We start from the raw sequence: 21,101 nt of genomic DNA, 5'->3' as shown, positions 1-21,101 counted from the left end.
GGTGTAAGCCAACGTTCTATACCAGCCATGTATATTCATAGTGAGTAATAAAACATGCTATGCTGATCGAATAAATAGTTCAAAATTGATAGCAAGGAAAAGAAAAAACAAAGTACAAAATGACCCAACGCCAAAGGGTAAATCCGCGATACTAAGCTAGAGCATGCTTCTCCCGATAAACCCTCTTTCTGCCTCGTATCCCCTCAACAAGCCGCACCTTCATGCTAGTGGAACTTGAACATCATTGGAAACTCATTTGTATCCAAGTCCACCCTGCGCTTGAGGGGGGGATTGCAGAGGCGGCTGTTGTTGCCAGCCTCCTTGGGCCTGAGGGGGCGGCTGGATGCCATATTGCATGCCTGGCGGAGGTCGCGTGTCAGGCGTGATGTCAGGCCGGTCTCTGATACACGCTATTAGTACATCCTACCAAGCTGATAGTATTGAGTATGTCTGAGTAGAGCCTACCGTAGGTCTTGGGTGAAACGGCATGTGTAGCATTGCACCTCCTATATAGTACGTTAATAACAAGGTCAAGATGTGAATAATGAAAGTGTGCTTACCTTGTACTTGTGCATGGCAAGGGGAATCAATGGCTGCAGCGAGGTAAAAGTTAGATATCTTAAGCGGTTTCTCAAGAATATGTCCAGTCGAGTATGAACTTACAATGAAGCAGACAGTGAAAAATGGCCTTGGAGAAGTATTAGTCAAGTCCAAACTACCTAGGTACTCTAGTCTGGTACCCTGGGACAGAAACATACCATCTCGTGACGCAATGACCATTCCAATGTTGGCCTAAAAGCGGAGGATCAATAAACCATATGTGAACAGGGTCAAATAGACCAACTGACGTCAGAACTTACAGTTGTAACAGTATGCGCGAACATTCTCATAGCCCTCAAGCCGAGAGGAGAATTCTGCATTTATTGTCAGCATCTCGTTCAATAGATTGGGTATATCCGCAGCGTCGACAGCGCGGAGACCCGTAAGTCCAGGGACAGGGTCCACTCTGATTTCTGGATCGAGAGTCAAAACAAGACGACTCACCATGCGTTCCAAACGTGATACAGAAAGCCATTGTGATTGCGGGACTTAAAAAGGTTGGCACACAGCTACTGAGAAGAACCAACAGAGGACTGCAAACTATTTAAGGAATTGAAGGTCGATCAAAGACGAAGGCAGCGGCGTTGGGGGTGTGGCGCTGTGGCTTGGCAGTCTTGGCGAACGACACGTGATGTTAGAGATGGTGGCGCATGATTGGCCAGGCACTCCTGTATAAAATGCACATGTGATCATCGATTCCAGCAGAGATCCATCGACCATCTGCGATTATACATGTACCTTCAAAATAGTATATGAAGTTTTCACTGAGGACAGAAACTGGGCTATGTTTTTTTTTTTTTGCTTTTTTTACTCGTTTTGGGCAGATGCGCTTAATTCACTAATGGCTGTTCACCAAAGGATAACAGCCCCATAGACCAAATATTAGAAGACAAAAGAGTCGCTTGAAAACGCATTTCTCCGGATATCACTCCCCATCGGTCCAGCACGTCGAGTCTGGACATACCAATCGCATTTACTGGGTCTTGAAAAGCAGGATTGCGCAGTGTCCGAGGTAGAAGTAGATGAAGTGCTTGGTCTCTGTTGAACATAAGATCAGTGTCTGGTTATTAACATAAGGGTTCTGGGTATCCACAAACCATGGGTAACAAAGCTTCCAAAGTTACGACCGACCACGCAGTGCCAGGTAGCGCCCTTACGGGAGTCGAACTGATGTATGGGGTTAAAACTGCGATCGGAGCGGGGTAGAGTCGGCGTACTTCTTTCTTGATATACTGGGCAATATCCTATAAATGATTAGTATCATATCCATACCCAGTGTGTGAGCAGTGCGCATACCTTTTCAACTCTGAACTTCTCCGTGGCCTCAATGGCTGAGGGGTAGGTTAGTTTCGTTTATCTAGGGCTCTCTCAATGGTTCATACCAAGAGCAATAGCCTCCTGCTGCATATCCTCGGTCTAAAAATTGGGTTAGAATCAATTGACCGTTCATTTTTCTGATGAATGTCCTTACCATGTCCACAGACTTAATCTGCGCTGCACGGAGCATTTAGCACTTAGTCACTGGACTCACGAACTTGGAAGGAAGAACTTACCCTCCATAGGCTCCTTCTTCTCAGCTGGGGGAAGTGCCATTGTTAGTAATTCCTGTATCAAAAAGAAACTCGAAGGGGGGTGTCCGAAGTTGCGATCGAAAAGAAACTGGGTAGCGCAATCTCGCGATAACATGAAGCCAGGGTACCTTTATTGCCGGTAGACAAGCCACACCGCCCGCCCAGCAGACCGCCCGCGGCACTATGAAAGAAGAAAAAAAAGTTTTTCCCATAGAAACTTCGAGTCTGCACACTCACCACAAAAATCCAAAAATGGAGAGCACAAGAGTGTTCGTGGGTGGTCTCCCACCAACATGCTCCAATGACCAACTGAAGAAACATTTTGCAACTCGCTTTCAAGTCACCGATGCTCATGTCCTACCCAAACGTAGGATGGGGTTCGTCGGCTTCAAAAGCCATGAAGCAGCTCAGCAAGCTGTGAAGCACTTCAACAAGACATACATGAAGATGTCAAAGATCGCTGTAGACATCGCTCGTCCGGTATGTCAATTCTCAGCTCTTTTGCTTCAGCCACTCTCCTTTCGCCTGTGCACGCTGACCAATTAAGGTGGTCTTGAGACTGACCCGTATTATTGCAGATTGATTCAAATGACGCTGAGGATGCTCACCCCACACGAAGACGTGATACCAAGAATGATAATGATGCATCGGTGGATAACAACCTGAAGCGCAAAAGGGATGGCGAGAAGAAACCACAAGACCCTAAGCTACAAGAGTACCTTTCTCTCATGGGATCGTCATCAAAAACCCGGACATGGGCCAATGATGATGAGATGATCAAGCCGTCTGTGGACACTGTTCCCGTTATTAACCAGCCTGCGCAGGAACAAGAGGACATTCAGGACTTGCCTTCACACCCGAAAAAGGCAAAGACAGAAAAACCTCCCATGGTAGCAAAGGCTGAACAGCCCGAGCCCATGGCCATTGACAAGGGCGAGGAAGAGGAGGTTCAAGAAACGCCAGAACAGGAAAACTCTGCGGAGCCTGAAGTGGACACTAGACCTATCTCTGATGAAGATTGGCTTCGGTCAAAGACAAGTCGCCTGTTGGGCCTTCTCGATGAAGAAGAGCAAGAAGAGTTTGATCAACAGAAGGCCGTCGCAGCGACTACTGCGCCGACTAAAGCTGTTTCACCACCTTCCGCATCTGGCGATGAGTCGCCGCAGCGTGACGAGGAATCGCGCACTGCAGCCATTGAGAAAATTGCGCCCAACACGACTGACGTTGACAGCATCACCGAGGCAACGCCGGAAGATCCAAATATTGATCTTATTCGGAACTCGGCTCGTTTGTTCCTCAGAAATCTTGCATACGACACAACAGAATCGGATCTTCAACCGATTTTTGAACGATTTGGAAAGATTGAAGAGGTTAGTACTACTTTTTTCTTTGCGCTTTTTCACGTTTGCCCCACTTTCCCCACCGGCTAGCGGGTTTTCGGCCTGCTTGCCACGAGTGCTCGTATGATGACTTTCCCGATAGGGACATCTGATGCAAATTGCATATGATGTTACCAGGACAAGAGATTTTAGTAGATGCTTCTTGACTATCTGAAAGAGCCAACTCAACCACTTTTGCACATTTTCACAATATATATTCAATGACCTTGGATACTAATTGGATATAGATTCATGTTGCGTTTGACACCCGCTCTACTACCAGCAAAGGCTTTGCCTATGTGCAATACTGTGATGCCGATGCCGCTGTTGATGCTTACCAGACCCTTGATGGAAAGCATTTCCAGGGTCGTCTGCTCCATATCTTGCCTGCTTCTGCGAAGAAGACATACAAGATTGACGAGTATGAATTGTCCAAGCTCCCTCTTAAAAAGCAAAGAGAGATCAAGCGGAAACAAAACGCCTCTGGATCCACCTTCAGCTGGAACTCCCTATACATGAACGTGAGTTTGTGTCGTGCCATGAATAAAGACATTGAGACTAACTTTGTTACAGGCCGATGCTGTGATGTCATCAGTAGCTGGAAGGCTCGGAGTCTCCAAATCTGAACTGCTTGATCCCACCTCTTCAGATGCCGCCGTCAAGCAAGCACATGCTGAAACGCATGTGATTCAAGAAACGAAAGCCTACTTTGCCTCAAATGGGGTAAATATTGATGCTTTCAAGCAGCGTGAACGTGGGAATACGGCTATCTTGGTCAAGAATTTCTCATATGGTGTCACTTCGGCGGAGCTCAGGAGTCTGTTCGACCCTTACGGCAAGATCATCCGACTCTTGATGCCGCCGAGTGGCACCATTGCGATCGTGGAGTTCGCGCAGCCTGATGAGGCCCAAAAGGCTTTCAAGGGCATGGCGTACCGCAAGTTGGGTGATTCCATCTTGTTCCTGGAGAAGGCGCCAAAGAATTTGTTCGATGGTTCAGCGGCTCCACGCGCACTTGCTCCAGAAACTCGGGGCAAGGATCAAGGATTCTCAACTGCAGACACATTTGCCGCAGATGAGCCTGATGACAGCGTAGGAACCACGACACTCTTCGTGAAGAACCTCAACTTCTCAACCACCAATGAGAAGTTCCTGGAAGTGTTCCGACCGTTGGATGGCTTTATCACCGGTCGCATCAAGACCAAGCCCGATCCCAAGCGACCAGGGCAGACCCTCAGCATGGGATTCGCTTTTGCGGATTTCAAAACCAAAGCTCAAGCTCAGGCTGCTCTTGCAGCTATGAACGGCTACAAGTTGGATCAGCACGAGCTTCTCGTTCGCGCATCCCACAAGGGCAAGGATGCCGCCGAGGAGCGGAGACGCGAAGATACCGCGAAGAAGGTTGCGGCGCGGAGAACCAAGATCATTATCAAGAACTTGCCGTTCCAGGCCACGAAGAAGGACATACGATCTCTATTCGGGGCATACGGACAACTTCGGTCTGTGCGTGTTCCTCAAAAGTTCGATCACAGTGCTCGTGGTTTCGGTTTTGCAGACTTTGTAAGCGCTCGCGAAGCGGAGAATGCCATGGACGCGTTGAAAAACACGCATCTCCTGGGGAGACGATTGGTTTTGGAGTTCGTGAACGAGGAGGCCGTCGATCCCGAGGAGGAGCTCGCGCGCCTAGAGAAGAAGGTAGGAGAGCAGATGGACAGGGTCAAACTGCAACAGCTTACTTCTGGCGCCGGGCGCAAGAAATTCACTGTAGGAGGGCAGGAGGAAGAGTGAAGCCCTCGTCCCTTCTCCCTTTGACAAGGACACGGCCATGGATTGGCTCGTTGACATCCCTTGCAGGGAAAAGGTGGATTAATGTACCATGTACGATTACTTGCATACTACCATAGTTACAATATGGGAATAAGAAGATACCCCGAATTACTTTTTTAACATGTTCTTTGCGGCTGTCAAATTACCCTGCAGTCCCGTCCTCGTGCATCTCGTGCCCACTTGATCCAGGCGTAACTGTAACCCTACTTTACCTTGCTGTGTATGCAACACCTTTCTTTTCTTCCCCACAAATTCAACCAAACTGCCTTGGATCGCAGGGTCATTTTACCTAGTTTAACTTACCCTTTTTGATGGTACGTAGGACTGTCATCAACGGAGATCAGCCAAGCCTGCATTCCGGTGGTGTTTGGCGGTGGTCGAGCATTCCACGTCCCGTGCGAGAAGACAATGTCGTTGGACCATCGACATTCCTGCGGCGCGATTATTGCCACTGATTATTGTGATTCTTTGTTGATGCTGGTCCGAGAAATGGATGTTCAAGGTCACTTCGTGCTGCACAAAATCTCCGATCCACTTATCACTGGTTCGTGCTGCTGAGCATCCCTTGCATCCTGACAACCGTCCTTCATATCGAGCCCTGTCTTGACTCCTGATTTGCTACGGCAAGGTCGGCTTGCCGTCGTCCTGTGGTCTGCTCCCCACAAAGGACCTGGGTGTGCGCGGGCCAGGACCGCGACCTGCCCAGGAGCATGGACAAGGCGTTCGAGGGACCTAGGCCAGGCAAAGCAGACCTGTCGGAGCAATGTTGCTACTGGGGCTACAGAACCCCTCTCCAAAGGGGAGTTATGGTTCCCTATAAACACCATCTTGCTCGCTCTCACATTCTCTTTCCCAGGTTCTTACATTCTCTTGACATCTTGCGTTCTTGGGTCGTTGTTTGTGACTGAGCTGCGTTCTTTGCCAGGCAGTAAGCATTTGACGGTGCCTCTCAATCCCCTCCTCATTGGAATCTGTCATTCTTTTGGAGAAGCCCGTCCTTGGTTCCCTCCCCATGGCTACTGACTGGCAACCCGAGTGCCTTGTCACTCAGAACCAGACGTCACTGGATCCCGTTGGAGCTCATTCTGATCGAGCTCTGCAGAATACCACTGGGAATGTCCAGTCTTATTCGGACCAGCTGGCTCATACTGATATCACTGCTCGTGAGGATCAGCTTCATCAGCTTGGCTTCAAGTATCCTCATGCCCCTCATCATCCTCAACCCTTGTCGGCGCCAGGCTTGCATCAACAGCACGTAGCGGCCAGGCTTCATCAACGGAAGCTTCGCAGACTTCACTCGGTTGGTCCCAATTCTCAATCTCGCCGGGCACGAAGCAGCTATCTCAAGTCCCAAAAGTACTTGGAATACCGTGCTCGCCCTCGCCGCGATACTGGGAAAGATGGAGAGCCGGTGTGGTCCGATGAGTTGGAGGACGCTTTCCAGCAGGGTAAGTCTATATCACCATAGTGATAGATTGGGCAGAAGCTAACGGCCGATTCCAGCCCTCGAAGCAAACCCTCCCATGGGTCGGAGAAAGTGGTCCGAACGGGGCAAGTCATATGGCCGCAACGAGTTGATTGCTGAGTACATCTTCAAGTTGACCGGCAAGCGGAGGACTCGCAAGCAGGTGTCTAGCCATCTGCAAGTCCTCGACTCGTTCCTGAAGGGTGATCCCGATTGTGAGTTGTCACATATCAACCGATGTCTACATCCTTTTTACTAATACAGTATGTCAGGGGAGCGACTTGTTCGTGAGGCATCACCAGAACGATCATCGAGTGTTCATGGCTCAGCACCCGCTCCTAAATGGAGAACGGCAATGGAGCACCCTTCAGCGTCCAGCCACTATGGCAGCCACACACACCCCTCGTACCATGACCACATGAGATCCATGCAGCCATACGCTGGAGATCTCCCACCCCCACACTATCCCCTTGGCTCCAATATGCAGGAGGCTGCCGCTAGTGCCATTCATGGCTTTAGCTTCGACATGTGGGTCAGCGCTCCTCAGCAGGCCAATCGTATTGACAAGGCATTGCATGCATACACTCGTCTGCAGGGTGACCTGCACCACCCTGTTGCACCTCCCATGCCTCTTGAGCATGTGAGCGGGTGGCGGTCTTCTTTCCCTCAACTGGCTTCCATGGTGGATGATATCAATAATCCGCTGGACTGTGATATAATCTTGTTGGAAGTGAACCTGGAGCTAATGACCGACTTCCCTCCTGCGGGATCGCGCCTGGGAATTCAACTTGACCTTGACTACGGTCACCCTACTGCTGGCGACGTTTTGGGTGTCAGCCAGATGGACAACTGGACCTGCAGCACACATATCTATGAAGATAGTCAGAAGATCCTGGAGACTTACCACGACCTACCCAAAACCCAGTCGACCAAGGTCAAGCCTCTCTTTGAATCATCCTGGTGGGCTAAGCTGTTCACTCAACTGACCCAAGAGAAGCGCATGGCAGAGGACTCGGGTAACCCCCAAGCTGCTCGGGACGCTGACGACCATGCCCGTCACTTCTTCCGCTCATTGTCTGCAGTACAAGAGCTCCGTGCCACCCCACCCAGCTCTCGCCGGCTCTCAATTCAATACCAAGGCCATCACGGCGATGAGAGCAAGCGCATGGCCATTCTGGCCTGGAAGTTCCGACAAACCCGACCCGGCGAAGTCGGCACAACTACTTGGAGACGACTAATTCCGGCACCGGACCGGACTACAACCAACAGCCCGCGCCCAGTTTCCGGAGTTGACCGTCCTCCCCTCTCTTTGGATTCCATCCTTCTTAACAAACCATCCCACCAGGGTGTCTACCAGACCCCTCAGCCCCACGACCTCATCCACCACCCGAGCCAATCCCACTCGCAATGGCCCATGTACCAATCACCCCACGACAACGTGGCTAATCTCTTTAATACCCCCGGCCATCTGGACTTCATGACATCCATCAGCAAAGCCGAAGACGGTCTCAATGACAAAACCGCCGTCACCTCCGTGCTGGACTCCTTCTCCACCAGCCTCGCACCCGAGAGCATCCCGTCCACAAGCCTCCATGGCCCCAGCGGTGCCCCAGTCATGCTCAACGTGCATGACCTTCCGCTCTCCCACCCAGGGATGGGCTACACAATGGGTCACGAAGCATCCCACTACGTGCCATCTCAGCAGCACAGCGTGAACATGCACGACAGCAACAGCGTGCTACACGGTTTCTTTGGCTCTAACACACAACCGCTTGATGATCTCAGTCACGGCCAGGCCTCATGGGGAGCCCACTCGACGTCCATTCCCGGAGATGTCGGCGCTGGCAGTTACCAACTCCCTTACCAGCCGGAGCACCATGTGCCTGTGTCGCGCGAGTCGCAGCAGCCACACCACTTCGACGGCCTCTTGCCATCGGAAGACCTAATGGATAAGATCGTCGGGCGCATGTCCAATGGTCCCAGCATACATGGGGCGGGCCCCGATGCGAGCGCGGGCTATGATAACGCCACGGTGGATGCGGTATAATGAATTAATTAACCAAAACTAAAGTAATGATAATCATTCTGAGAGTGGTCTTTTGTATTTTCTGTGATTTTCTATATTTTTTTCATTCATTTTTCATTCATTTTCTGTCTTTTTCGTGATACTTGGGGATATCGATATCAGGAATGTCTTGGGCGTTTGGAGAAAATTACTTTGGACTATACTTGGATACTTGGATACTTGGAATAATGGGAATACACCATTCGCTTCGATTTAACTGTTTTCTAGTTTTCTTTATTTTCTTCATATTTCCCTCTGCCGGCTAAATTCTTCCATATCAACCACTTTAGCCGCCAAACAGTGGGGCAATTTTGGGGATTTCTAGAAAAAGAGGCCAAAGGTATAGACCAATTGAGGAAGATCTGGTCGATTTAGCCTGGAGCTTGGAATTTTGGGGTTTGAGATTTTAAATCATTCTAGGCGGGGTCACATTTATACCCCTCTACGCCCCCAATTCCTTATTTTATTTCTTAGATTTCTTAACATTCACAATGGTTGCCCCTACTGTCAAGCTTAGCAGCGGCTATGAGATGCCCCTTGTGGGCTTCGGCCTGTGGAAGGTCAACAACGACACTTGTGCCGACCAGGTCTACCACGCCATCAAGGCTGGCTACCGTCTCTTCGACGGTGCCTGCGGTACATTCACCCTCCCCAAACCAAGCCCGAATTGACACTGACACCATAAATCGTAGACTACGGCAACGAAGTCGAAGCCGGCCAGGGTGTAGCCCGCGCCATTAAGGAGGGTATCGTCAAGCGCGAGGAGCTCTTCATCGTCTCCAAGCTCTGGAACAGCTTCCACGAAGCCGACAAGGTCGAGCCCATCGCCCGCAAGCAGCTCGCCGACTGGGGCGTCGACTACTTCGATCTGTACATCGTGCACTTCCCCATTGCCCTGAAGTACCTCGACCCTTCAGTGCGCTACCCTCCCAGCTGGACCACAGCCGAGGGCAAGATCGAGTTCGCCAACGCCCCCATCCACGAGACCTGGGGCGCAATGGAGACCCTCGTTGACAAGAAGCTGGCTCGCAGCATCGGTGTCAGCAACTTCAGCGCCCAGCTGCTGATGGATCTGCTCCGCTACGCCCGCGTCCGTCCCGCCACCCTCCAGATCGAACACCACCCCTACCTCACCCAGACCCGTCTGGTGGACTACGCCCAGAAGGAAGGCATCACTGTTACTGCTTACTCTTCCTTCGGTCCTCTGAGCTTCCTTGAGCTTGACCTTAAGCACGCTAAGGATACTCCTTTGCTCTTCGAGCATGCTACCATCACCTCCATTGCTGAGAAGCACGGTCGTACCCCTGCCCAGGTCCTGCTGCGCTGGTCTACTCAGCGCAATGTCGCTGTTATCCCTAAGAGCAACAACCCTACTCGTCTTGCTCAGAACTTGACCGTCACTGACTTCGACCTTGAGGCCAGTGAGCTGGAGGCTATCAGCGCTCTGGACAAGGGCCTTCGTTTCAATGACCCCATTGCCGTAAGTTTGGTTTCCGTGGAGTATTGACTATTATACTGACTTTCTTTTTCTTTTTCCTTTTAGTACGGCCTTGGAATCCCCATCTTCTAAGCGTGTCTAAAGCGTGTCTAGACTCGAAAACACTGCGAGACGGAAGAGACCCCGTGTCCGGAGAGGGAGATTCTCCGCAATATTATGACGAATTTTATGCCTTACTAAATTGAATAAACACATATGAATTCGAACCTTTCCAGAACATCTTTATATGAGTGTTTCAGAAAATATTCAGACCCAAGTAAACTTGAATCCCAACCGAACTACCAGCCTTCGGCTTCCCAGTCCCCGTAACAGGATCCCCAGCACCAGCACTCGGCCCGGGATCACTCCTCCCGTATTATCCGAACAGTAATGCATCCAGTCCTTGTAGCAGTCGTGACATTGATTATAGATTTCTGCGGAAAAGCATGGCAAATTTCGTGGCAGTTTGTCGAAATGTCCTTGCATAGATCCGGATATGTTAGTTCTCATCCTATTTGGGACTAAGAATTGGGCTGGATAGAAGTGGAGTAAGCTTGGCTTGGGGGCTCTAAATGAAGCCTAAAATGGCAGGACTCCATCTTGGCTCTGTAACGTTTGTCACAGATTGGGTAGGGCGCGGCGGGTATCCCCTTCCGTATCTTGCATTATGAGCAACACCAGATCTCGGCAACGCCTAGTACTGTGTTCTTTCATGCTTATCCGTTCCTTCAAGCGGGGCAATAAACCCCCGCCGCCTCATGCAAAACACTTCCATCGAAGGCTTCCACGAGTCATTCCCAAGATCCATAGTACCAGACGTGACAGTAAGCGCACTCTCGTACTCCGGTGTCCCTGTCGAAGTCGTGTATATGGGGGAACTGCAGATTGAACAGAAGTGTCGGTGAATGGTATTCTTCGAGTTCGGTGGTTTATCATCGTAGACTTTTAGAACGTCTTCTCCGGCGGTGATCTTGAAGTTCTATTTCGAGTTAGTACGGGATCTTTAACATTCAGATGGGACAGTGTACTAGTAGCTGTCTGATTCTTGGCGTACCTTTTTCATGTACATGCTGTTTGCCATGAAGACGGACCCGGTGATTTTGCGACATGTGTCGCAATGGCAGATGATGTTGGTGATTGGTTGGCCTGTTAATTCATAGCGGATCTTCTTGCAGACACAGCTTCCTTTGATCTTAGAGTCCGACATCGTAGCAGATAAGAGGATGTTAAGCTCCTCGAGCCCGGTGCTTAATCAAACTCGGAGGTGGATATATCCACATCAGAGATGCGGCACTCTTATATGACTGATTTCAGGCCCCCAATATGGATCCTTGGGGCTTACACGCCTTGCATATGCACCAAGTACATCGACCAATAGAATTAACGAGAACTCTCTGGATCGTTGTAGAGCTTTGTCGACTGTTCTACACCAGGGCTATCTTTCCCCGCACTATTTAGAGCAGATGAAAAATGCTATGACTCCTGCGCACCAAGAGACTGAATAAAACGACAATCAAAGTCATGCTTAGATCAGATATCCATACAGTTAATGATAATAAGTGGAAATGTTGTGAATGAATCATCCTGACTCATTGACACACACCACTTGGACTGCCGATGGCGCTTTGTCCGGTAGTGACGCGATCAGCGAGACCACCCATCACCCCGAGCTTGATCATCACAAAATGACTCGCAGATCTTTCGGGCGCCCACCCACCGAAGGAAATCTTACCAAATTAATACTGGGTTGATACTGGCTTTGGGGAAAGGATCTTAACCTATTGTCTATAGCCATATTCATCTGTTCCTTAGATGGCATTGAAGAAGACCAGGAGAGGCCTTCAGCCGGATGCAAATACCTATATCAGAGTATTTCCACCCTGGAACTTCTGCCAACTTCTATTTGTGACAAATGTACAATATCACTATCAAATCTATAAAGCGTCATCTACATGGACCCTCGATTTTCGAGCTTCCTGCCGTCAACGCATATTCATCATCGAACCGGTCATGGGCCCATGCTTCGTCATTATGCATCCCAGATCTAGATATTCTCTCCATCCCATAGTTCTTACCAACGGGCGCGTCCTTAGAATCCCTCGTACTCCACGAGAACGAACAGCACAGGGCTCGCAGCAACGGACGCATAGTTGGCAAACAAGCGCAAATAATACCGACGCAAGGTTCGACGAAGGTCCAGGTGGCGGCCTCCATGATAGAATCTAGAATGAGCGGGAGGTCAGTTACCTTATTTCAAATGCAGGGGAAATTCGAGCAAACGCACATGACGTATCGTCATTGAAAATGTCGAGCGTAACCACGCGCATGACACTCGCGACACATACACTGTCTTCTATAAGCTTGTATTCTGTAGGTATAAGATGGATAAACATACAAACCACCGAGAAGAAAGATACCCAGAATGGTCAGCTTCTGCGATAGGCGTAGTTGGAGCTGTAAGACCATGGGAATCGGCAAAGCGAGGATGATCACGTCAATGAGAAGATTGGATATCGCATTCCCGAAGAAGAATGATTTCGCGCTGATGCAAGTGCCGGACTGGTTTTTGTTCCAGTTGAAGGAAATCGGACGACATTGAACGAGGACAGTGATGAAGACGGCAAGACACCATGCTAGGACTAGGCCGCCGGCGAGTAGACTAGCAAGTTGGAATTTAGGGACGCTGAAGATTCGACGGTAGAGTAACAGGATGGAGACTTTTATGGTGGGGACAAGGAGGGTGTATGAGATTTCGTTTGCGAAGAAACACTGTGGTTGGTGTTAGAGCGTATCGGGCATTTAGGCTCGTGATACTCGCCTTTTGGAAGGTAATTTTCTCTTCTGTGGTTAGGTCACTCATGTGTTTTCCTAATCCTCCATCTCGGGCCCCTATACATGATTAGTCGTGAGTAACCTCGCTGTGGTTTAGGGACTGTACAGAAAATGGCTTGCCCGAGCATGCTATATGCCAGGACAATTGACAGACATATCGCATAGTCATCCCATCCCAGGTTTGACTTGATCCCTCGCGCAGCAACGCGAATGCCAACAATAACCGTGGACAATACGACAAGCGCAGTGCTCACAGCAATGTATGTGTGTCCACGGGCATTGGCACCCATAACGCGGTGAAATGACTTCTGGAGAAGGCAGATGAGTGCGCTGTGCTATAAATGCAAAAAGGCCCTATGAGGCATGTGAATGGGAAAGTTTAGAATAGTGGACGCGACGAGAACCTCCATATGATATCTGGGATATTGAGCCTACACCCACTCCTTAACGCATTAGGCGCAAAATACCTTGTGAAAATCGGATCTGCAATAAGTTTCTAAAAGTTTCAGATTTAGAACAATTGATGTTGTAAGACCTTAGGGCTGTATATATTTGTCTCACAAGTAATACGTCTCCCACGAGGACCTAATGGATTGGAGGACGTAGTTAATATGTTTTCCTGGCTATGATTGGTCAATTCCGCCATTAGAGTTGGCTGATCCGCTTCCTTCGAGATTTTTCCGATCAAAATTTGCCAGTTGATTGGCCCGTGCTAAACAGTGATGGGACATCGTCCCGTTTTTGATTGCAAGATATCCGCAGTTCACTAGGTGTCTCACTATAAAGACGGTCTATTCCGTATTCGGACCTCCCGAGGAAGGACCGATGAATCTCCCATAGCCTCATCTGGCTAAGCTCCCTCAAAGTCCCTTTTTAGCGATCTTTAGCACCAACTTGGCAGTCTCTTCAGGCATGCTCAGGAAAGGACTGTGACTCGCTGGGAGTCTCTCCACGTCCACATTGACACCCGTCTGCAGCACATTCTCGATCATCATTTCTTGCACCATTGGGATAAGAGCCGCATCTTTGTCGCACACAATGTATGCAGTGGGAATGGCCCGATATGCCTCACGTGTGATCGAGTCGAATTGAGCAGACTTCGGGTGAACTACTAGCTTCTTTGCCCAAACCGCGGCATCCGCAGAAGAAAGGTCATTGAAGAACCAAGCTGCCGGATCAGGAACAATTAGTGTATCCCGCTCGTCCTACATGGGGTCAGTAAGTATATCCCAGCTCATATAAAAATGATTTCATACATCAACTGTAATGAAAGGAGGTAGACGCCCTCCAAACATGCCAGCTAGACTGTTCCCAGTCGGAGGCACAAAGGCCGTCATGTAGATCAGTTGGTCGATCGCCAGTCCGTACAAGGCGTCTGTGCCGACCACTCCTCCGTAGGAGTGCATCACCGCAATAACGGCCTTCCCGCTGTCAAGGAGCGATAATGCGGTTTGTCGGATGAGTGACACGTCATCTGCCAATTTCTTTGTAGGGGGTACATCGTTGTTGCAGGTCGGAAGACGAGGACAAACTGTTTCATAGCCCAAGCCTTCGAATGCCTTGCAAAACGTGGCGTAGAAGTCTGGGTGATGCCATGCCCCGTGGATGACCAGGATGGTTGGGCGACTATTGCTAGTAGTCATATTGATCTGCAGAGTCGATATCAAAATGGCGCAGATATAGTTAAGCGTCGAACAGAGGATGCAGCTGACTATTTTATTCCGGCAAAGTTGGTTTGATAACGCTGGTGGGGCGTAAGCCCCCTGACGATCGAGTTGGAGGAAACTGTGTTTCGATTAATTTATGTTCGTTTAGCCTGCTAAATTAGAGTGGATCGATGAGATCCTTGCCATAGTGACTGCAGTTCTAAATAGCATCATGTCATTGGCCTTGTTCGAGAGGACTCTGACTGAAGGCTCCTCGCAGCCTCCAATAGCACACACAGGCTTCTACATGCGCCGTGCAGATATTATCGCAAGACAAGTGCCGTGGAACCTTTTGCATTAGCATGACTACCTCGGCTAGAAGGCTACTGCAACACCCTCTGTATGTGTTTGAAACATAAGTTTCTACAACAGAGTCGGTTGGCCACAACTCCTTAGCCCAGGAAATTGATGCCCGGACGGCCATTGCCTGTCACAAACTGCGGGCCTCCAGGTGGACAACCCTCGAAGGTTTCTCGGCCGGTTCCAACCTTGTAAAGTTCCAAGGTTGACCTCGGAGCCCTGAAGATGCCCAGCCCTGGAGGTGGAATCAACGCATCTGGCAGCAAATCACGTGCAGCGTCCTATAGAGGGTATTCAGGGAAAAGAGAGCCATCCGCTCGGGGAAAGAGAAAGACCATGCTCAGAGCAAGAGCATGATCTACGAGCGGTTCGTCAGAAATTATTCGATAGTTTTCGTGACTTGTCGGAGATATGTACTGTATGTAGATAGACAATTCCGCCAAGAAGTGCCGATCTCGACGATCCGCCATTTTTCTCCAACCTCCGGTCAACTTCAACTTCCCAATCACAAATCTACAAACCTCACAATGGTGTCCCCTAGTCTTGCGCGCATGACAGGGCAGGTCCACATCACCGGACTTCCCATGCCAAAGAACCTATCCGAAAGCAAACTGGTACTGGCCGCGCTCCAGAAATTCGGAGAAGTAATAACATACCGCAACCTCAAGGTACGGCGTCCTCTCCTAACTACATCTTGACAAGCCCTGACCTAATAATTTCTTTAGTATGACACAACCAACACCTCACCAAACACCAACCGCCCCATCGTCGCGATCTTCGAGACAGCCGATGCAGCAGACAGCGCGATAGCAGCTTCGCCTATCACTATTCCCCTACCGACATCCACCTCCACCTCTACCTACACCTCAAAATCTCACCCTTCAACCTCTATCCCCTCTATTCCATTCACATCAACTACCAATCCGCCCTCAGATACCCCTCGCTCATTGACACTCGAAATCCAACACTCGCGCCATAACCACGCCTCCGCCCTCAAACGCAGCCCCTTCTACTCCACCTACAACCTCTTTAAGAACAACCCCGTCTACGAAGACCTGATTAGTGATGAGACCGGTATCCCGCTCAAGGAACTGGCTGACACACTCTCAAGCAAGAAGTATCCTATCGGCGCTGGCGTCAAGTCTAATATCCAGGAGGAAAACCGACGCATGGGCGCGACGAGCTTGGTGAATATGTGGAAGGAGGGGATGGGGATGGAGATTGAGAATGAGAATGAAGGGCAGGGTACTGGAGAGAATTCACCTGTGATTGAACATGTCGGTGGTGGCATTAGGGAGCCCGGGGAGGGCTTGGAGGACGGGAAGCAGAGTTCGGTCGTCTGAGCTGGAGACTGGTTTTGGCCTTTTCATGTTGCCTATGCGGGAACTAGAGATGGAAGACCCGTTTTATATCCACTAGGACTGCTGCGGTTGAAGCTAGATCAGCAGATCCAGCCGAAGACGCGCTCTCGTTTTATGGACAGTTGCATTGGCTGTAAGCTGAAGGTGCGGATGCGATTTCCCTCCTGACATTGAGCTCCACAGACGTGCTTCGCTTCGACTTACAGTCAGAACCCTCTGCTGGGAGAGATCGTTCCTCCATCTGGTCTGTTCGCCATGGCCACCCGGAGCTTCTTCGCTTCACAATGCCTGGCCAATGTGGTTCATTTTAGTGGGTAGGCCATGTCAACGAACATGTCCCTAGTAAATGAAGCAATCGACTTGCTAGATCACCAGGCAGGTCCCTGGTGACACATGAAAGCAGGGAGAGCTTACAATGGGTGGATCAGGCGATGGCGAAAACGAACTACATCTATATACAGTTCAGTTTTGTACATAATCAAAATGGTCTTCGTATAACTTCTGGATGTGATATCGATACTTGGAACTGAGGAGTGCCACGTTCTGCAACGACATAGTATGCCCCAATCACACCCAACTGGCTTGTCGGTGGTTACCATGTCTGCTGACATACAAGCCCGAGAAATTAATGAGAGGCTAGGAGAAGAGCGAGAGGAAGATTGGTGATGATGATCTAACTACTGTCATGAAGCTCTTTATATAGCTCCATGGGAACAAAGGGACAAAATCCTAAAAGCCACAAATAACCTCAAAGGGGCAAAGAGAGGTCTGACAAGTTGCATGTAAGCAACTTCTGAGTGGTGCACGAATCAGAGATCATCACCGGCGGTGCAATTGTTCTCCCTAATGCATGCGATCGTGACTCAGTGAAGGTTCGAAAGGGAAGGCGGATCGAGCGCAATGGAGGGGATTGAGAACTAAGGGAATATGGAAAAGGAATATTGAAAAGCACAGATTCAAGAACATGAGATTTTGGAGAAGGATTTAAGTACCAAAAGGCCAGCAAAGGACTTGAATGTACTTGAATGTCAGTCGAGAGGCGAGAGGCTACTGGGCACGATCATCGCCTAGGTGTCTCCATTTCTCTCCATCTTTTCTGGGCCTTTGTATCCTGATTCTGATCCGGTCTTCGCCACAGTGCTCTAGGCGACTGGCGCATAGAAGATCGAGTCTTCTTTCCTGATTAAGAAGACGATCGAAGCACCGGGTTAAGTAGCATAGCTGAAAATTATACCCGAAGACAACTAAGAATGGGTAGAGAGCGACCATCGCCATCCCTTGCATAATAAGTGATATCGCCGGTTGCATCCTCGCTTGCTGGTATAAAGGGCATCTGAATGTGCAGAGCGTGATGCAAGACAACTTGCTACTGGGTCCCAGTGGTGGTCGTTAGCTGCATCAATGGAAGGTGATTGTATGTAATTCCTTTCTGGATATGGAATCACGGCCTCCGTATGTAGGGGTGACGCGTTAGATATCCCAGACGGAGGGATTCGTTGATTCAGCAGTCAGGACATTTTGGAGCTTCGAGACTCAGGCGAAGGTCAGAATCGGGATGCTCGGCAGCATCATGTTCTTCATCCCCGTCCTCAAACTGTGTAGTTTAAACCCCAAATATGAACGAAGTGGCTTTATATGGCTCGATGGATAATGCGTGCCAACTTGTAGTATTTCAAAATGTCTTTGGCAGGTAGAAATTTCCTTTTACTGCCGAGGAAGTCAGATGCCATGGATGGGGAAAGAAGCACAAGGAGCTTGTCTTGAAGGATTTGCCCTGGCGACGTCGGACCGCCGTGCTACCGTAGCGCGGGATGTGACACATTAGATCTTCCCAGCGCAAGTCCCGCGGATTTCAGCAGAAGCAGGTCAGCTGTGCCGAGGTTCTTCTTCACTTAAGCTTTGAGATTCCGATGCCCAGGTAGCGAGCCGATCAGGAAGGACGGACGGGTGCACGGAGAGCGTTCGACAAATGCGCGATCGAGCTGAGTAGAGTCAGCACCGTAGGATTACGGCCTCAAAGGCCAACTGATGGTTATCGGTGGATATGAGTTGGTATGATTCTCCAGGGGAGGAGGGATTTGAAGGAGAGAGGTAGGAAGAAGAGACATCTGGGTGTTCCAACGTTGCCCCTCAGGTTAGGCAAGCATGGCATTCTTTCTCTAGTGTAGTACGCGCCACTATGTTTCAATAGTTATAGAAATAGTTAGATGGAGACTGTAAATATAGAACGGCCATGGAGTGGTTGAGCAAGACACCAAATACAACATAACTAGATAACTAGTCGACTAGTTAGTTAACGTAATCCACTAGCGAGCTGGCCACACAACCGAGCTGGCCACTTTATCCAACATACTAATTTCAAATCCATTTATCTCAACCAAAACGCCATTAAATTAAATTTTTAAAAAAACATCATCTATCTGGACATGTCTCTCTCCTATGTCCTGGCTTCCTGCATACTCCGCACCCCCGGGGGTTTTGTACGCGGTTGTAAACCTGATTCACTATGCTGACCGGGACCGGGTTTATCTGCTTCCACCGGCTGCATAATTAGCGCAGATGCTTCCTACACGGAGAGACCGCTCTCTGCGTATAGATGCTTCCCAGATCTAGCACGCTTTTGCTTCTTCTTCTCGTTTTCACTACGTAAATCACTCACTTCTCTCTCCAGAAGTGCAGCGGATTGCATCGTCATTTGACAGGCTTTCAAAACCTGATTTATGGCGGAATTCAGCGGACTTAGGGGGTTTTTGATCTGGTACGAAGCAATGCTTTGATAGAGGAAGCTTGCTTTTCCAATTGCCTGCAGTTTGAAGGTGTTTTTGGATCCCAATCACTACCCCGGCTAGGGGGGGGGTTGGTGTAGCAAGCCGAATATTAAGCTTCGAAATCACTCTCTCTGGCGCGAAAGGGACTAAACCGGCAGATTGGAAGCTGTTTTTAACAATCTCTGATTTAAAAGCTTCCATTCGTGCGGTAGGATAGGAATCTAGGAAGTCCAATTTATCCACATAATTGGATCCGCACCGCATCCGGAATTCAACTAGTCTCCTATAGGCTCGTTTTAATATAGCAAAACAGCCTATATCTAGAGGTTGTAAAAGATGGGATAAATACGGGGGTATATAGATTGGTATAACCCGGTTTTTTTCACAAATTTTATCAAACCTCGGTGTTAAATGGCTTCTATGGCTATCTAGTATTAAAAGCCGATATACCCCCTTTATCCGTACAAAAGTGGTCGGAATAAAGAGCTTTTAAGCCAGCGAAGTCCAATTTCGTCAGTAGTCCAGCTATTAGGACTAACTTCGAAACGCTAGTCGGAAGGAAGACTATCGAACCAAGATTCAATAAAGACTTTGCCTTTAAAAATCAGATATAGTGGAAGGGCCCAACTAGCCGCATTCGTACACTCGATAGCCGTCACCTATTCACGATTTCTAGGTTGTAAAAGTGCTCGCCGACCGTAGTATTCGCTTCTCGTAATAACCTTCGTAGTCGCCGTCAATCCTATTGCAAAACCCGTCTTATCAAAGTTATAAACGTCGTCCGGGTAGATCCCAAATTGTAGGATGGTTTTTTAAACAAGATCAAACCAATCCTTTATAACTTTTGGATCCTCACATTTCGCACGCTCGTAGTTATACCGTTTCGAAAACCGGGAGGAGAGGAGAGGATGCCTTTTCATATAGTTTGTCACCCAATTTTCGCCGACCGAAAGAACTGGGTTCGCGCGGTGTTGTATTCCGGTAAGACGTGAAGAAAGGGTTGAACGGGGGATTTTGAAACGGCGCGCAGTTTCACGAATTGAAGAGATTTCTTTATTTTTAAAAGCTTTGATAGCTAATAAGATCCTGCCCTCTTGCTCAGCTGATTCTTTGGAGGATTGGGAGCGAATTGGTGGCATGGTAGATAGTTGAATTGACTAAGTGCTAATTCATGGACGCGTTTTTTGTAGGGTGGCCAGCTCGGTTGTGTGGCCAGCTCGCTAGTGGATTACGTTAGTTAGCGAGTTAACTTAACTAGTTGGATAGTTAAATATGAAAGAAGAACTATTAGCCTGAGTTTTCAGAAGGGCACTAAACAAAGAACGAGCCACTATCTCAAGCTTCTTCAAATTTGGGTACTGGAATTAGTCGATAGATACAGATACAGATGCGGGGAACGGGGAACTGCGAATGGAAATAACATGGGCCTTTAACTTTGAACCCTTCTCCAAGATCTGAGTTGTGCCTGGGACTATTAAGCTTCATCGACTATGTGACTAGCCCAGAAACAGATAGTTAATTAGCAGAATCCCAGTTGATTCCCGCAAAAGGAGAAAGTGGCAGTGCCAGGTCTTGGCGCATTTCTTGGCGCCACTAAAAATAAGAAAGTCGATTTTCCACGGTACCGCCAAGACCCAATTTGGCGCTCGTGACACTCCGAGCGGAAACGACTTGGCATATTACCCCCCTGATCTGACATTCAGACACTCTTTCCCAGCTTAAATGTGTTGGCAAACTCTCATGTTTTATG

General features: G+C 49.1%; 9 protein-coding genes across 9 annotated transcripts; 4 read left to right on the top strand and 5 right to left on the bottom strand.

Moving 5' to 3' along the window:
* Positions 1 to 252: 252 nt before the first annotated feature.
* N7489_004490 (rhodopsin family protein) lies at positions 253 to 1,047 on the bottom strand (the record flags this gene model as incomplete). The annotated part of the gene is made up of 6 exons (XM_056710242.1): positions 253 to 400; positions 466 to 506; positions 561 to 593; positions 664 to 688; positions 759 to 792; positions 861 to 1,047. The coding sequence occupies 6 exons, from the start codon at positions 1,045 to 1,047 to the stop codon at positions 253 to 255; spliced, it is 468 nt and encodes a 155-aa protein (XP_056568663.1).
* A 495-nt stretch (positions 1,048 to 1,542) lies between these two features.
* On the bottom strand, positions 1,543 to 2,201 carry N7489_004489 (dynein light chain DYN2). The gene is made up of 7 exons (XM_056710241.1): positions 2,154 to 2,201; positions 2,072 to 2,094; positions 1,983 to 2,016; positions 1,897 to 1,931; positions 1,818 to 1,844; positions 1,698 to 1,767; positions 1,543 to 1,638 (listed from the first exon to the last, which is right to left on the bottom strand). Exons 1-7 carry the CDS (start codon positions 2,191 to 2,193, stop codon positions 1,574 to 1,576), a joined length of 294 nt encoding a protein of 97 aa, XP_056568662.1. The 5' UTR covers positions 2,194 to 2,201; the 3' UTR covers positions 1,543 to 1,573.
* A 222-nt stretch (positions 2,202 to 2,423) lies between these two features.
* mrd1 (RNA-binding ribosome biosynthesis protein MRD1) lies at positions 2,424 to 5,338 on the top strand (the record flags this gene model as incomplete). Its single annotated transcript, XM_056710240.1, has 4 exons — positions 2,424 to 2,651; positions 2,750 to 3,541; positions 3,799 to 4,071; positions 4,124 to 5,338. The coding sequence occupies 4 exons, from the start codon at positions 2,424 to 2,426 to the stop codon at positions 5,336 to 5,338; spliced, it is 2,508 nt and encodes an 835-aa protein (XP_056568661.1).
* Positions 5,339 to 6,389: 1,051 nt separating this feature from the next.
* Positions 6,390 to 8,889, top strand: abaA (transcription factor AbaA; the record flags this gene model as incomplete). Its single annotated transcript, XM_056710239.1, has 3 exons — positions 6,390 to 6,825; positions 6,881 to 7,057; positions 7,115 to 8,889. The coding sequence occupies 3 exons, from the start codon at positions 6,390 to 6,392 to the stop codon at positions 8,887 to 8,889; spliced, it is 2,388 nt and encodes a 795-aa protein (XP_056568660.1).
* A 509-nt stretch (positions 8,890 to 9,398) lies between these two features.
* Positions 9,399 to 10,477, top strand: N7489_004486 (uncharacterized protein; the record flags this gene model as incomplete). The annotated part of the gene is made up of 3 exons (XM_056710238.1): positions 9,399 to 9,543; positions 9,600 to 10,387; positions 10,451 to 10,477. The coding sequence occupies 3 exons, from the start codon at positions 9,399 to 9,401 to the stop codon at positions 10,475 to 10,477; spliced, it is 960 nt and encodes a 319-aa protein (XP_056568659.1).
* Positions 10,478 to 11,078: 601 nt separating this feature from the next.
* N7489_004485 (GFA family protein) lies at positions 11,079 to 11,591 on the bottom strand (the record flags this gene model as incomplete). Its single annotated transcript, XM_056710237.1, has 2 exons — positions 11,079 to 11,363; positions 11,439 to 11,591. The coding sequence occupies 2 exons, from the start codon at positions 11,589 to 11,591 to the stop codon at positions 11,079 to 11,081; spliced, it is 438 nt and encodes a 145-aa protein (XP_056568658.1).
* An 882-nt stretch (positions 11,592 to 12,473) lies between these two features.
* On the bottom strand, positions 12,474 to 13,506 carry N7489_004484 (uncharacterized protein; the record flags this gene model as incomplete). Its single annotated transcript, XM_056710236.1, has 5 exons — positions 12,474 to 12,606; positions 12,632 to 12,752; positions 12,784 to 13,153; positions 13,299 to 13,345; positions 13,371 to 13,506. 5 exons carry the CDS (start codon positions 13,504 to 13,506, stop codon positions 12,474 to 12,476), a joined length of 807 nt encoding a protein of 268 aa, XP_056568657.1.
* Positions 13,507 to 14,076: 570 nt separating this feature from the next.
* On the bottom strand, positions 14,077 to 14,859 carry N7489_004483 (alpha/beta hydrolase; the record flags this gene model as incomplete). The annotated part of the gene is made up of 2 exons (XM_056710235.1): positions 14,077 to 14,421; positions 14,473 to 14,859. 2 exons carry the CDS (start codon positions 14,857 to 14,859, stop codon positions 14,077 to 14,079), a joined length of 732 nt encoding a protein of 243 aa, XP_056568656.1.
* Positions 14,860 to 15,749: 890 nt separating this feature from the next.
* Positions 15,750 to 16,565, top strand: N7489_004482 (uncharacterized protein; the record flags this gene model as incomplete). The annotated part of the gene is made up of 2 exons (XM_056710234.1): positions 15,750 to 15,890; positions 15,948 to 16,565. The coding sequence occupies 2 exons, from the start codon at positions 15,750 to 15,752 to the stop codon at positions 16,563 to 16,565; spliced, it is 759 nt and encodes a 252-aa protein (XP_056568655.1).
* Between the last annotated feature and the right edge of the window lie 4,536 nt (positions 16,566 to 21,101).

The sequence above is a fragment of the Penicillium chrysogenum genome (genome assembly GCF_028827035.1).
Source record: "Penicillium chrysogenum strain IBT 35668 chromosome Unknown utg000002l_segment0_segment0, whole genome shotgun sequence".
Taxonomy (NCBI): domain Eukaryota; kingdom Fungi; phylum Ascomycota; class Eurotiomycetes; order Eurotiales; family Aspergillaceae; genus Penicillium; species Penicillium chrysogenum.
The sequence above is the reverse complement of the archived record's forward strand: the minus strand, read 5'-3'. Positions and strand labels throughout refer to the sequence as shown.

Coding starts and splice junctions, on each gene's coding strand:
- N7489_004489 (XM_056710241.1), bottom strand. CDS start 2,193: ATGGCACTTCCCCCAGCTGAGAAGAAGGAGCCTATGGAGG. Junction 2,095..2,153: donor GAAGAAGGAGCCTATGGAGG/GTAAGTTCTTCC, acceptor TGCTCCGTGCAG/CGCAGATTAAGTCTGTGGAC. Junction 1,845..1,896: donor AGAAGTTCAGAGTTGAAAAG/GTATGCGCACTG, acceptor AATCATTTATAG/GATATTGCCCAGTATATCAA.